This window comes from Camelus bactrianus, chromosome 15 (assembly GCF_048773025.1).
Source record: "Camelus bactrianus isolate YW-2024 breed Bactrian camel chromosome 15, ASM4877302v1, whole genome shotgun sequence".
Taxonomy (NCBI): Eukaryota; Metazoa; Chordata; class Mammalia; order Artiodactyla; family Camelidae; genus Camelus; species Camelus bactrianus.
Genome location: NC_133553.1, coordinates 65,968,194 through 65,981,679, shown reverse-complemented (window position 1 = coordinate 65,981,679; position 13,486 = coordinate 65,968,194). Strand labels below are relative to the sequence as shown.

At 34.9% G+C, this 13,486-nt stretch overlaps 1 protein-coding gene across 3 annotated transcripts in view; it reads left to right on the top strand.

The window, feature by feature from the left end:
* EXOC6B (exocyst complex component 6B) overlaps positions 1–13,486 on the top strand; it is a 570,349-nt gene that overhangs the window by 255,752 nt on the left and 301,111 nt on the right. For 2 of the 3 annotated variants that reach the window (XM_074341308.1, XM_010963690.3), the window contains one exon: positions 6,112–6,288. The exons of the other annotated variant lie outside the window; for it this stretch is intronic. In XM_074341308.1, coding sequence (XP_074197409.1) covers positions 6,112–6,288 — 177 coding nt within the window. The remainder of the gene's footprint in view (positions 1–6,111; positions 6,289–13,486) is intronic. 3 annotated transcript variants of the gene reach the window in all.

The following is a 13,486-nucleotide window of genomic DNA, read 5'->3' as shown; positions in this document are numbered from 1 at the left end:
AATGAAATATAGTTTTAAATATGAACTGGAGACTTTCAAAGGGCTAAGGATCTCAGTTTTAATTTTAAAGGTGATAAAGGGAAAACTTTTTCTCAACTGAAAAAAAAGCTTCACAAGTATCATAATCCTAGATTTCTCATTCTACTGATTGAAGTTCTTTGGGGTCTGATTAAAGTGTATGAGAAACTGTTTATTTGTTTAGCCCTCCTTTAAAATATCACATAAAATACGCACACACATATACACACTCCTATGGGCACTAATATGTAAATAACTTTTTGGATATGATCTTGCTATGTTTTTTTTTTCCCTTTAGTTTAACTCATTATCCTTGTTTTGTTTTGTTTTTATTTTGTTTGAATAAAATCTGATATTTGATCTAATTGCCAAAGTACCAGTTGCCAGAGCTAGCGCTGATAAACGAGAAGAAACCACTTTGCATTCGCAACTTTTTGTAGTTCTTTTGATTGGTGAGAACTGAAGAGTTAGCTTTGGAGTCTTTATATCTTGATCTTACCAATTATTTTCATGGTTATTCTTTGAGCTTCAGTCATGAGGTTACAATCCTACTTCAGTCTATTGTATGGGATATTATTTTAGCCTTGGTTTCCCTGGGGAAACCTGAGAGGTTGGTACATGAGTGGTTTATTCCAGCATTAAGTATAAGGAGGAGTGAAAAGAGAAATTGGTAAAGTTAGAACAGTGATAACAATTGTGGGGCAGTTTGGTTCCCTAATCCATGGGACCTTCTGAGAAGTCATATGGAACTCACCAGAGGAGGAACAAAAATGAGGAGCATTTTTCTGTTAGCTCTTTGGTCAGGGTTTGCCTCACTTCTGGGCTGAGGATCTTGAATGCTAAGTACTTCTTGTGGTATTCCACACTGTGTTCTCAGCAGAGCCCCTGGGCAGGAAGCTGGAGGTGTGGTGGGGTGCTAGAACTGGTTTTGGTTTACACTACGTGACACTTCCAAGGCTGCCCAGAACAGGCTGCTGATGTTTCTGCTGGAATAAGAGCTAAAGCTGAGAGAATCTGAGTGGATCTTTAAGCACAAGAGATGTCCAGTACAGGTATCTGATACTTGGAATGTAGTGAAAATGCAAAATTGAATGGCACTGTGAAGCAGAATTAGATGCCATTAATAATTAAGGATCTAAATATTGCTAGATCTCAGATGCTTCCAGAGTAGACCATGAAACAAGATTCTTATTTCATTTTGAGAGGGAAGACAGATACAGCTTAACTTTTTAGTGTTTTTTGTTTGACTTATCTTTTAATTCAAGATTTGTTATGTCTATTATCCCATTGAATCCTTGTGGAGGTCCTGAGGTACATTTTATTAACTTTGTTTTTTTCGTTGTTGTTTAATAAATGAGATTGTTGCGTAGAGAAGAACCTGCCCAAGTTTGAAGACTTAATACATTGCAGAGCTTAGACTTAAAGAACTGTCTTACTGCAAGAAAATTTTTTCTTCTCTTTTCTTTCTTTTTGGTATAGCATCCTGTAACTGAAGTCCATAGCAAGCCTCCAACCTATAAGCCCAAATCTCTCCTTTTTCAACTAGTTTCTAATCCTCAAGGTCATTTGTATATATTCATTTAGCCCACTAGAGGTCAGTATTGGGTTGATAAAGACAGAAGCCTTTGACTTGATTCACAGAATTTTAACTCTTTGAGCCTTACTGCTAGGTACCCTAGGAAGTTGTTTCACAATAAAACTTTATTGAATAACGTATGTAATGACAGTTGTGAAAGTTTGAATAGCTACATTTTTAGGTGGTTAATTCAGATCAGGTAATTCTCGAGGGTTTTCCCCCCTCTTCGAATAGGTAGGAGAAAATCCAAATCACGTCTCTTAAGATATTCCTCATCTTTTATTGGGCCAAATCTCATCCTCTTATGGATTTATTTGTTATCCATTACCTTTATATAGTAAACATTTATCTGAGTTTACCGTACGTGTCGCTGTGTCTGGGCTTGGGGGATTCTAAGAATGGCAAAGTAAGTCTCCTATCCTCAAAAATAGAAGATTTACACACTGAATTGCTGTACTGTCATTTTTCTACATGAACATCTGACAGGTTTACTGAATTCATCTTCTCTCTTCTTTCAACTTATTATTCCCCCATTCCTATTGTTTGAATGGAACTTGGAGTTATTCTTATTTCCTTCCCCTTTTCCACGTACATTAAAACATTCAAATTAAAACATTCAAATTAATGTTTTATTACAATTTTCTAAAATTAATTAAAACATTAAAATCAGTAAATTCTGTTGCTTCTGCTGCTTCTGTGTCTGCCGCTACCTTAATTCAAACCTTCATCATTGTTGTTACTCATTTAGTGATCTTTACTGGTTTCCCTGTTTCTAGTCTTTATCTTCTCCCAGTTGACCGTTCCTCTACTCCTAGAGGATTTGCCTCAGTTATAGAGCTGATCCTGTTCTTCCCCTGGTGTTTCTTCTTCAGTTTCTCCGTTGCCTACTGGCTAACCTTGAAACTGCTGTATATGGCATCTTTAACTTTATCTCATGTTAGTCCTAAAAACCTGTTTTCTCATACAAAATTCCTTATGCCTTGGATGGATAGTGTTATTTCACATGTAGAGGTCTTTTCACATGTGGTTCCTTTTTTTCTGGAATGGTTACCCTTTCTTTTTACCTCCCTTTGGAAAAATCATGTTCATCTTTTAAGAACATAGTTTGCTACTTCTTCCTCTGTGAAGCTTTTCCTGAAACCCCTCCAAGGGAAGATATGATTATTTTTTCCTTTGTCCAGTTATTGCACCTGCATTTATTTTTATTATTATACTCATTGCACTGAATCTGAGCCACTGACTTGCCTGTCTTATTTCTCATAATAGAATAATATGCAGTTCAAGAGTCAGAAAATCCATCTTATTTTTTGTATACCCAATATGCGGTGCAATGTCTGGGGCCAAGTTGATATACAGTATGTTTTTGACTAAACGTAGGGAAACAGAGAGAAAGCACTGAGTTAGAACAGTGAGAGGAAGCTTCCTAAAGGAAGAAGAATTTTAGTTAGGTTTTAGAGCAAAGAGTGCATACAAGCAGGGAGACGTCATCTGGTAGAGAAATGATGTAAACAAAGGTATGATAGTGGAAATATTGCTAGTATATTATGAGGTAGAGTCTGATCCAAGTAGAAGAGTCATGTTGGAGAGATACATGGGAAAATTAGGTTCAGTTTCCATTGTGGTGGAGTCTAGGTGATAGATAATGGAGTTTGGATTTGTACTTGTTTAAAAATTTCCACCCTTTTTCCCTCATGCTTAATCGATGTGATGAATAATGTGGTTTAAGAAGGGCCTAGCCATAATATGCAGGGGAACTGAAATGAGAAGGCAGTAAGTTCCACTTTGAGTATGTTGGAAGTAAAGTGATGGTAGAACACAGAGTAGTAATAGGAAACTAGAAATATGCTGTTGGATCTTGGGAGAGTAGAGAGAGTGGTGGAAGAACAGGGACTGAGGGATACATTTTGCTTACTTTCAATATGTTAGGAAACCAGAGAGTAACATCTATGAGGGAGTCTTGAGGAAGAGGTGGTTAAATTTGAAGACTGTTCACAAAGAGAATGAAGCTAAGAAAAATAAAGTGCCTAAATGCCTTCTAAGGTCTATTTGTGTGCTTGGTACCCTGTCACCCCCACTTCAACTAGGCAGCAGAAATCAGTCAGCTGCTCCTTTGGCTCATGATTGTAAAGGTTGTCTTTGGAAGAACAGAATTAATGGTCCTGGTAAGATGGCTTAGCATGTTAGAAAAGATCTCTGAAGAGCTTTTATTGGTTTTTTTTTTCCCATGGATTTTCATGACACATTTTAATTTTAAATATGTATTACGTGTATTATCTATATTTACTCTTTTCCGCTTCCTGTCAATCCCATAACATATGTTTTGAATAGATGGTAGTTTTCACTTGCTTCATAGTGGATAGTGTCAGAGTATTTCATCGTTCAGTGTTTCCAACGTGGCCAGTTCCTGTTTGGTAGATCTGCCCTGACTGCTCCATTATAGACCAGAGAAGCCTTGGTATTTCTGAAAGAGACCTCAAGTTCTAATAAAGTCTTGGAATAAAACTTGCAGTGCTCAGATTTCTTGCATGGGGTTTGCAATTTTAATTTGCTGATTTGGCCTAAACTACTGTGTGCCCCTTCAGATTGATGGGTAAACCAGACACATCTGAGAAGAACAAATCATAGAAGACCTAAAATTATTTCCATAGGATGCTTTCAGATTTGTATCACTGCAAGTGTAAATGATAGTACTCAAGTGTGGCTCCTCCTGATTGCTTTTGGTACACTGGTAGTATTTTATTGATTGTGAAAGAAAAATCTTTAACTTCAGATTCAATAAAATAAGGCCAAATTATGACAGCTTTTAGTTTTGCTGTACTGAGAGAGAGGATAGAGTTAAGGGACAAGTGATCACTCTCAAGCTGAGGGCTTGCTTTTTAAAATATGAAAGCTTTAGCTCTCCAAAGTCCTTGACCCCTTTTTGTGTGGTTTGCATTGAAAGCAAGTGGGGAAGAATTTACTTTTGAGAGGAATAGAAAGGATATTCTGTCTAATTTGGGGTCTCAAATGCTTGGAGGATATGTGTGTCTTGTGTACAAACATAAATTCAATGTGTTTGTGTACCTTCTCTATCTCGGTCTGTTACTGAAGCCATGTATTTTGTGTAAGTCAAACCAAAATATCAGCAAGTACTATGCAGAGAGACAAGTTAGTTTCCATTGATTCAAATCTCTGGAATGTAGCTTCTTTTCATTTTCTTGGCAGAAACTAGCTCACATAGTTCAAGTTTTTCTCTGTCCTGTTATAATTGTCTCATTTAACCAGTACCTGGACCAACACCTTTTACTTAATATTTATCTTGAATTCCTTACTCTCATTCAGAATATTTGGAGATTATGATTTTCTCCTGTACTGAGTTCTATTTGTCATGAATAGAAATGTCATATATTGATTAAGGAATGTATATTCCGAGAGGCCACATTTTTAAAGCTTTGTAGCTTGGGATAATACTTTTTTTTTTTTTAAAGGAAAGTTCCATTGCGAAATACTTTTGGAACCTGCTGGATTAGACCATATTAAAGAAATTTCCTTAAAATAGGGCTTTGGATTTTTATTCTGCTAATTGTGTATTTGTAAGCCTTGTACAACATACAGTGTTTCCTGTTTACATGACCACAGAACTCTCTTTTGGGGGAAACATTTTATCATGCTTTGAGGGACTATTGTTGTAGTAGGAAGATCACTGGGGTGGAATTTAGGAAATCACACTTTGGGCTTCTGATTTACCATGCCTGGCCTTGTGGCCTCTAACAAATCCTTTGTCTTCCAGCCTGTTTCCTGAATGGTGTCTAAAGTTGCTACCAGCTCTAATATTTTGGTTTAACTTCTCCTGTTGACTCTGTATAGTCACACTTTCCACTTCCTTGGATCTGTGGAAACCACACCATCATTTGAGTCCATTTTATTAAGCTGAGGAGATCATACTTTTCTATAAGAGTTTAGAAAAAGAAGTGCTTTAAACTCTGTTTTCCACAGACTAAGGTCATGAAATCCTGTTGGATTCATTAGTTCAAATCACTCTGTATAAGAAATTTCATTCTCCTGATTCAATTTATTGGTCTCTTATATCTACATAATGGTGTTTGATGAGAGTTCCCTAAGGTTAAAGTCTCTTGTTCCTCTCCTAAGCATAGTGGCTCTAGTATAGCACTTATCTTCTAAGAGATAAATATTTAGTCATTTGCACTAATCTCTTGGCTACTTAGGTGAAAATGAGTAGATTTAATTTTTGAGGTGATTTAGTGTGTGTATTTGGAAAGCCTTCTTGACGGTATTGACTGATTATCTTTTATTCTGTGGAAACCGGGAAGATGAATTAAGATGGATAACTCCAGGGTTAAAAATGTATACATTAATATGCTTGGTTTTATTTCTGGGACTAAGACTACAAATTAAGGCATTTTGTTGTATAGTCTTTAAGATACCAATCAGTTAACAATTAGAAGGTCTTTGAATGCTCAATTGTTTTATTTCTTTGTTTCTTTTTGTTTGTATCTGTGTATGTGTTTCTGTCCTAGGCCCAACAACAAAGAAACCTGGATAATATCATCTTGCAACAACCCAGAATAGGTAGCAAGAGAAAATTTAAGAAAGATGCATATACGATTTTTGATACAGAGATAGAAAGCACTAGCCCCAAGTCTGAACAAGATTCAGGAATCCTGGATGTTGAAGATGAGGAAGATGATGAAGAGGTAACTGACATATGAACTGGGGACGTGAACCTGTTGTTCTGTTTAAATAGAGTATGTTTGAGGTATGATGAGTAACTTACCCATATGATTTAGCTTGTGTGATCTTCTGGAGATTAGATACCATTTTAAATACAATATGGTCCTCTATTTAAGGAAATTGAAGATGCACAAAAATATCTTGGATTCCATTTCTTTAGATTTTAACTATACTCACCCATTTTCCCCCTAAGTTTCAGGGTTTTGGGATTGCATACTGATGGGGTGCTACATTAAGGTAGACTTTACCTGACCTAGAGAAAGATATCTAGATGACCTCCCCTGAAATGGGAACAGAGTTACTTGAGACAAATAAAAGATGTTACTTTAAACAGTAGGGAGTAAACAAAGAGATTTCTTAGCCTTGAGAAATAGTTTAGACTGAAAATATTAAAAGGTTCCAGAAAATTGAGAATACATTTCTGGAGGAAATAAATGTATGAGTGATTAGAGGGAATCTGGGAACTTAATGATGTATCCATCACCTCTTAGTTCTGTGACACTTTCAGGTAAAGAATAAGATTAAGTGGCTGAACTGGTATAGTTTTTTTATATCCTTCTTTGTTGCTGGAAGTATATTTAATGTATTTTTAAAAATAAAACTACTGTGACATTTGAGATTTCCAGTTAAAATGTTTTTTAAAATACGTATCATTTGCATAAACTGGGTCAGTTTATTTGTGAGTGTGGTGGTTAGGAAGGGGCGTGAGCTTTGGGGAGTTACAGATTGCGTTCAGATTCTGGCTTTGCCACTTTACTTTATTTTACTTTTAAAAATTATCATTAATGATCATATTATTTACTTTTCAAATGTCCACTGACTTGTGCAAGGAGCCATTTACTTCTGTTCTCAGTAACCTGTTTTGCCTTTAAGTATTTGTCTCCTCATTGTTTCATTTCTCCAGATAAAACTGCGTTTCCTGTTTCTTCTCCATCATTGTTCTTTGTTATACCCTTACTACCCTTCTTACTTTCCTCCCCTCAATAAAGCTGCAGCCCCAAACCTGTCACTGTCCAACTTTGTAATCTTAGGTCATTTTTAATCTGTTGGAACTTTAGTGTCTTGGTCTACAAGTAAGACAGGAATCTCTACCTCCTAGGACCACACAAGTGCCTGTACCATAAAAGGTGTTCAGCACATGTTAGCTTCTGTCCTTTTTCACTGCTCTTCCTTGCTGATTTCATATCACTACTGTCAGTGTGCTTGTCCTTATTGTCATTCTTCTGTCACTTCAAAAATCAAGTTGGCACTGTTTAAAATGGGCTGAAAAGCAAATAAATAAATTACTTAAGTGTCTAAAACATTAGCATTAAATTTTCATTGCTTATCTGTCATTTGTGTCAAGTACTACATTCTTTTATGTGGTTTTTGTAATTGAGGGAACACATTTCTGTAATACAAGTCAATAATTGTATTTATTATTTATCAGGATATGTTTACTATGTAAGTGAGGTACATTAATAGTTAACAGTGAGTGAAAGTTTCATTGTAATTCCTATTGTACTTGCATAACAAGAACTTCTAATAGCTCTAAGAAATAGAGCTAAGGAAAAACCAAGCTTTCCCCTGGAAATGGAAATGGAAGACTTGATCCCCTGAATGCTTTTTGCATTCTGTCTTGCCTGACATGACTGGTCTGGTAGGATATGGATCCACCGTGGAGACCAGATTGTTAGGAATTAGGCCCAGCACTGATGACAATTATGGTAGTAGTACCATTAAAACGTAAGTATCAAGAAAGTCCAGTTAACACTTTTACTCACATTTTGGGTGCTCATCAAGAAAGTTAGATTTTTTTCAGGCTCAATGGCTTAAGGAAATAGTAGTTAGATGTAGTCTATGCCCTGGATAATACACACCCCGAAGAGATGGTTATGTGATAAGATGAAAGAATGAAACAAATACACAGTTCTTATATATTAGTAAGAACTTTCTGGATATGAGCTATTCTTTATCATTAACTTGCTGAAGATCCTGGCCAAGTCCTTTTTAATTATTGTGCAATATTCTTTGTTTTGTCTTCTGAGGTCCAGGGAAGAAACTGCGACTAGTAAAACATGTCGGGGTTCCTCATAAAGGAAGTATTATAAGAATGTACTTAGAAGTTAACATTTAAAAATGGTTCTGTATCCCAAGTCAAACAGAATTTCTATTGGAGATTTGCTGATTGAGCTCTTAGAACAAGAATTCAGCACTTCACTGTCATCTAATGGCATCCTATCTTTAAAAAAAAAAATCCTACCTTAGATTTATTTACTTCTCAGTTTGAATCTTCTTCAAGTGCACATTCTTAATCTCAAACCTCATGTAGAGAATTATTTATTTAGATGTCTCCAAACTGGTTTCTTGGCATAGTTCTTGCATGGTGTGAATAAATTCTTCAGATAAGGTCTTCCGTGACCCACTGTGACGTGCTGACCTTCATTCTTGTCATTCTTCAACAGACCTCATTGAGAGCAGCGTAAATAGTTTTTGAAATATTTTGACTTTTAAACTGTGGCATAGAACAAGTAGGGTAGTAGTTCTTAATCTATTTAGAGGTCATATATTCTTGTGAGAGTTTGATAAAAATACATGGAGTCTTTTCCCAGTAAAATGTACATATATTCACTCACAAAAAGCTCTACATGGAATTTCAGGGAATTCATGAAACTCATGTTGCCCCTAGGACCTAAGTTAAGAACCCGTGTTTTTAGGGCAAGTGCTTCTTTAACTTTAATGTGCATAAGAATCACCTTGGGATTGTATTAAAATGCAGATTCTGATTCTGCTGGTTGGGGGTGAATCTGAGAATCTGCCTTTTTAACAAGCTCCCAGGTAAGGATGGTGCTTCTGGTTCCAGGATACACTTTGAGTTGCAAGGCTATCGTGGACCATGAGGAAGCATTTTTAGTACATGAAGAAAACAAACTCATGAATATTTGGGTCTCCTGTTGATTTTTCATTAATGTGGCTTAAAATTTTTCCAACAATGAATGCAGTACTTGAAGAGAAAGTTGTATTTTGTTTTCTAAAATTTGTTGCTTATAATGGATTACCAGCATTATTTTTTTATGAAATTTTATGATTCTGATTTAATATACTTAAGTTTAGATATTTTTTTTTTTCATCCTCTGAAGTTTTTACCCTTTCCTATGCTCTTAATGGAAGTACACTTAACACATTCTTCGAGCTAAATGACATTTGTACATTATTTGCTATGGCTTTAGGTGATACTTAACAGTAGACCATAGAATGAAATGAGAAGGAAAACTAACAAACTAGAAAAATAGCTTTGCACATAGTAAACAGATACTGTATTGTTGAACTGAAGTAAAGTTTGTGCCAGAGATGGGAGAAATTTAATAGCATAGGAAACTACAGATGATGTCACAATAGTAAATTATCATCTCGGATGAAAAACTGACTACATGTTGAACTGACTGATGGAGCCAATCTCTTGATTGCTGAGAAGTGTTGCAGGAAAACTATTCCCCTGTAAATTCTCTCCCTATTTGTGTTTTATTTTTGTCAAAGCTAATGAAAGGGTCTTCTTAATTAAGGTAAGGGTTTTTTTTATACTTGTCATATATTAAAATTGAACTATATAAACTGCTGATATGTCACTGTTTTTGATCAAGAACTTAATTCAGATATGTATGATTTGGGGAATTTTTTTTAAAAAACTTTACTTTTTATATAGTTTTTAAAGGCTACTTTCCAGTTACGGTTATTACAAAATATTGGCTATATTCCCCATGTTGTACAATATATCCCTGAGTCTATCTTGTACCCCTCCACTCCCTCACCCCTTTACTGCCTGCCCCTCCCCACTAGTAACCACTACTTTGTTCTCTATATCTGTGGGTCTGCTAATTTTTTTATTGTATTGACTAGTTTATTGTGTAACATTACAAGTATAAGTGATATTATACAGCATTTATCTTTCTCTGACTTATTTCATTTAGCGTAATGTCCTTCAAGTCCATCCATGTTGCTGCAAAGGGCAAAATTTCATTCTTTTTTATGGCTGAGTGGCATTCCTTTGTGTGTATATATATATATATATATCATATCTGCATCCATTCGTCTGTTGACAGACACTTAGGTTGTTTCCATGCCTTGGCAATTGTAAACAATACTGCTATGGACATTGGGGTGCATGTATCTTTTTGAATTATTGTTTTGTTTGTTTGTTTGTTTGTTTTTGATGTATACCCAGGAGTGAAATTGCTGGGTCATGTGGTAGTTCTATTTTTACTTTTTTGAGAAACCACCATACTGTTTTCCCCAGTGGCTGCACCAATTTACATTCCCACCAACAGTATACAAGGGTTCCCTTTTCTCCATAGCCTTGCCAATATTTGTTATTTGTAGACTTTAAAAATAATAGCCATTCTTACAGGTGTGAGGAAATATCTCATTGTGGCTTTGATTTGCATTTCCCTGATGATTAGTGCCCTATGTTGAGCATCCTTTCATGTGGATGTTGAACCATCTTTGATTGTGGTGTTTAATCCTTTTAATGTATTGTTGAATTCAGTTTGCTAATATGTTGTTGAGGATTTTTACATCTATGTCCATCAAGAATATTTGACCTGTGTTTTTTTTTCCCCCCCTGTGTTGTCATTGTCTGGTTTTGGTATCAGGGTAATACTGCCTCATAAAATGTATTTGGAAGCATTCCCTCCTGTTCATTTTTTGGGAATGGTTTGAGAAGGATAGGTGATAAATCATTTTTGAATGTTTGGGAGAATTCACTAGTGAAGGCATCTGGTCTAAGCGTTTTGCAGGGAGGTTTTTGATTACTGATTCAATTTCCTTAATAGTAATCAGTCCATTCAGATTTTTATTTTCTTATGGTTCAATCTTGGTAGACTCTTACCTTTTAAGAAATTTTTCTGTTTCTTCTAGGTGTTCGATTTGTTGGTACATTACTGTTCATAGTATTCTCTTATCATTCTTTGTATGTTTGTGGTATCAGTTGTAACTTCTCTTTCATTTCTGATTTTATTTCTTTGAGCCCTCCCATGTTTTTTTCTTGCTCTAGAGGCTTGTCAATTTTATTATCTTAAAGAACCAGCTCTTCATTTCATTGATCTTTTTTATTGTCTTTTTAATCCCGACTTCATTTATTTCTGTGCTGATCTTTTTTTTTTTTTTTCTTCTGGTAACTTTAGGCTTTGTTTATTCTTTTTTTTCTAGTGCTTTTATTTTATTTTATTTTTTCTAGTGCTTTTAAAGTGTAAAGTTAGATTTGTCTTGTTTCTTGATGTAGTTCTGTACTGCTGTGAACTTCCTCTTAGAACTGCATTTGCTGCATCCCATAGATTTTAGTATGTCATATTTCTTTTTTTTTTAAGGGCTTTGTAATTTATTTTATTTATTTTTTGTTGTTGTTAGTATGTCATATTTCTATTTACACTGGTCTGTGGGTAATTTTTGATTTGTCCTTTGGTTTCTTCAGTGACCCATTGGTTGTTCAGTAGCATGTTGTTTAATCACCACGTCCTTGTGGTTTTCCCAGTTTTCTTCTTGTAATGGTTTTCTAGTTTCCTACCACTGTGGTCAGAAAAGATGCTTGATATGATTTCAGTCTTGTTAAATATATTGATACTTGTTTTCTGGGCTAACATGTGACTTATCTTGGAGAATGTTCCATGTGCACTTGAGAAGAATGTGTATTCTACTTGTTTTGGATGGAGAGTTTTCTGTATAAATCAATTAAGTTTATTTGATCAAAGTACCATTTAAGGCTGATTTTTTTAATTGATTTTCTGTCTGAATGATGTATTCATTGCTGTAAGTAGGGTGTTAAGGTCCCCTACTATTATTTTTATTGCTGTTAATTTTCTAAGTTTGTGAATATTTGCTTTATATATTTTGGTACTCCTATGTTGGGTGCATACATATTTATGAATGTTATCTTCTTGCTATGCTGACCCCTTTATTGTTACGTAGCGCTTCTCTGTGTCTTTTTTTACAGTCCATTTTGTCGTATATGAATATAGCTATACCAGCTTTCTTTTTGTTTCCATTTGCATGGAATATCTTTTTCCATCCCTTTACATCCAGTCTGTGTATGTCCTTACTTGTGAAGTGAGTCTTTTGTGGGCAGCATACAGATGGGTCTTTTTTTTTTTCAATCCATTCAGCCACTGTATATCTTTTGATTGGAGAATTGAGTCCATTTACATTTAACGTAATTATTGGTAGAGATGCAGTTAGTGCCATTCTGTCATTTGTTTTCTGCCTATTTTAATAGTTTCTCTGGTTTTTTCTTTTTCTCCTCCCTTGTGGTTAGATGATTTTCTGTAGCACTGTGTTTAGATTCCTTTCTCCTTTTCTTTTGTGTATTTGCTATAAGTTTTTTATTTGTGGTTTTTATAAGGTTCACATGTATCATCCTATTTATCTAACAGTCTAAATTGATAGTAACTTAAATTTGAGAACAGTTTTATATTTTTTGCTACTCCTTGCTACATTTTACATCTTTTTATTTTATGTTCCTTTAAAATTATTATATTTGTAGCTAATTTTACTTCTTTTGTCTTTTAAGCTTCATGGCAGCTTTATGAGTGATCAATCTGCTACCCTATATATTTACCTTTTCCTGTAAGATTTTTACTTTCATATGTTTTTTCATTAATTAATGTAGTTTTTATTCAGCCTAGAAAAGTCCCTATAACATTTCTTATCAGGCTGGTTTAGTGGTGATAAACTTCTTTAGATTTTTCTTATCTCTTTACTTCTTTTTAAATTTTGAATGATAACCTTGCTGGGTACAGAATTATTGGTTGGCAATTTTTTCCTGTCAGCACTTTGAATTTGTCATGCCACTCCCTTCTAGCCTGCAAAGTTTCTTCTGAGAAGTCTACTGGGAGACTTACGAGGTTTTCTTTGTATGTAATAAGTTGTTTTTCCCTTACTGCTGTTAAGAGTCTCTCTTAGTCATTAACTTTTACCATTTTAATTCTAAAGTTTCTTGGTGTGGTTCTCTTTGGTTTCATCTTACTTGGAACTCTCTAGGTTTCCTGGACCTGGATATTTGTTTCCTTCTCCATATTAGGGAAATTTTCAGCCATTATCTTTTCAAATAATTTTTCTGACCCTTATTCTTCTCTTTTCCTTCTGGGATCTCTACAGTGTGAATGTTTTTCCATTTGATGTTGTTTCAGAAGT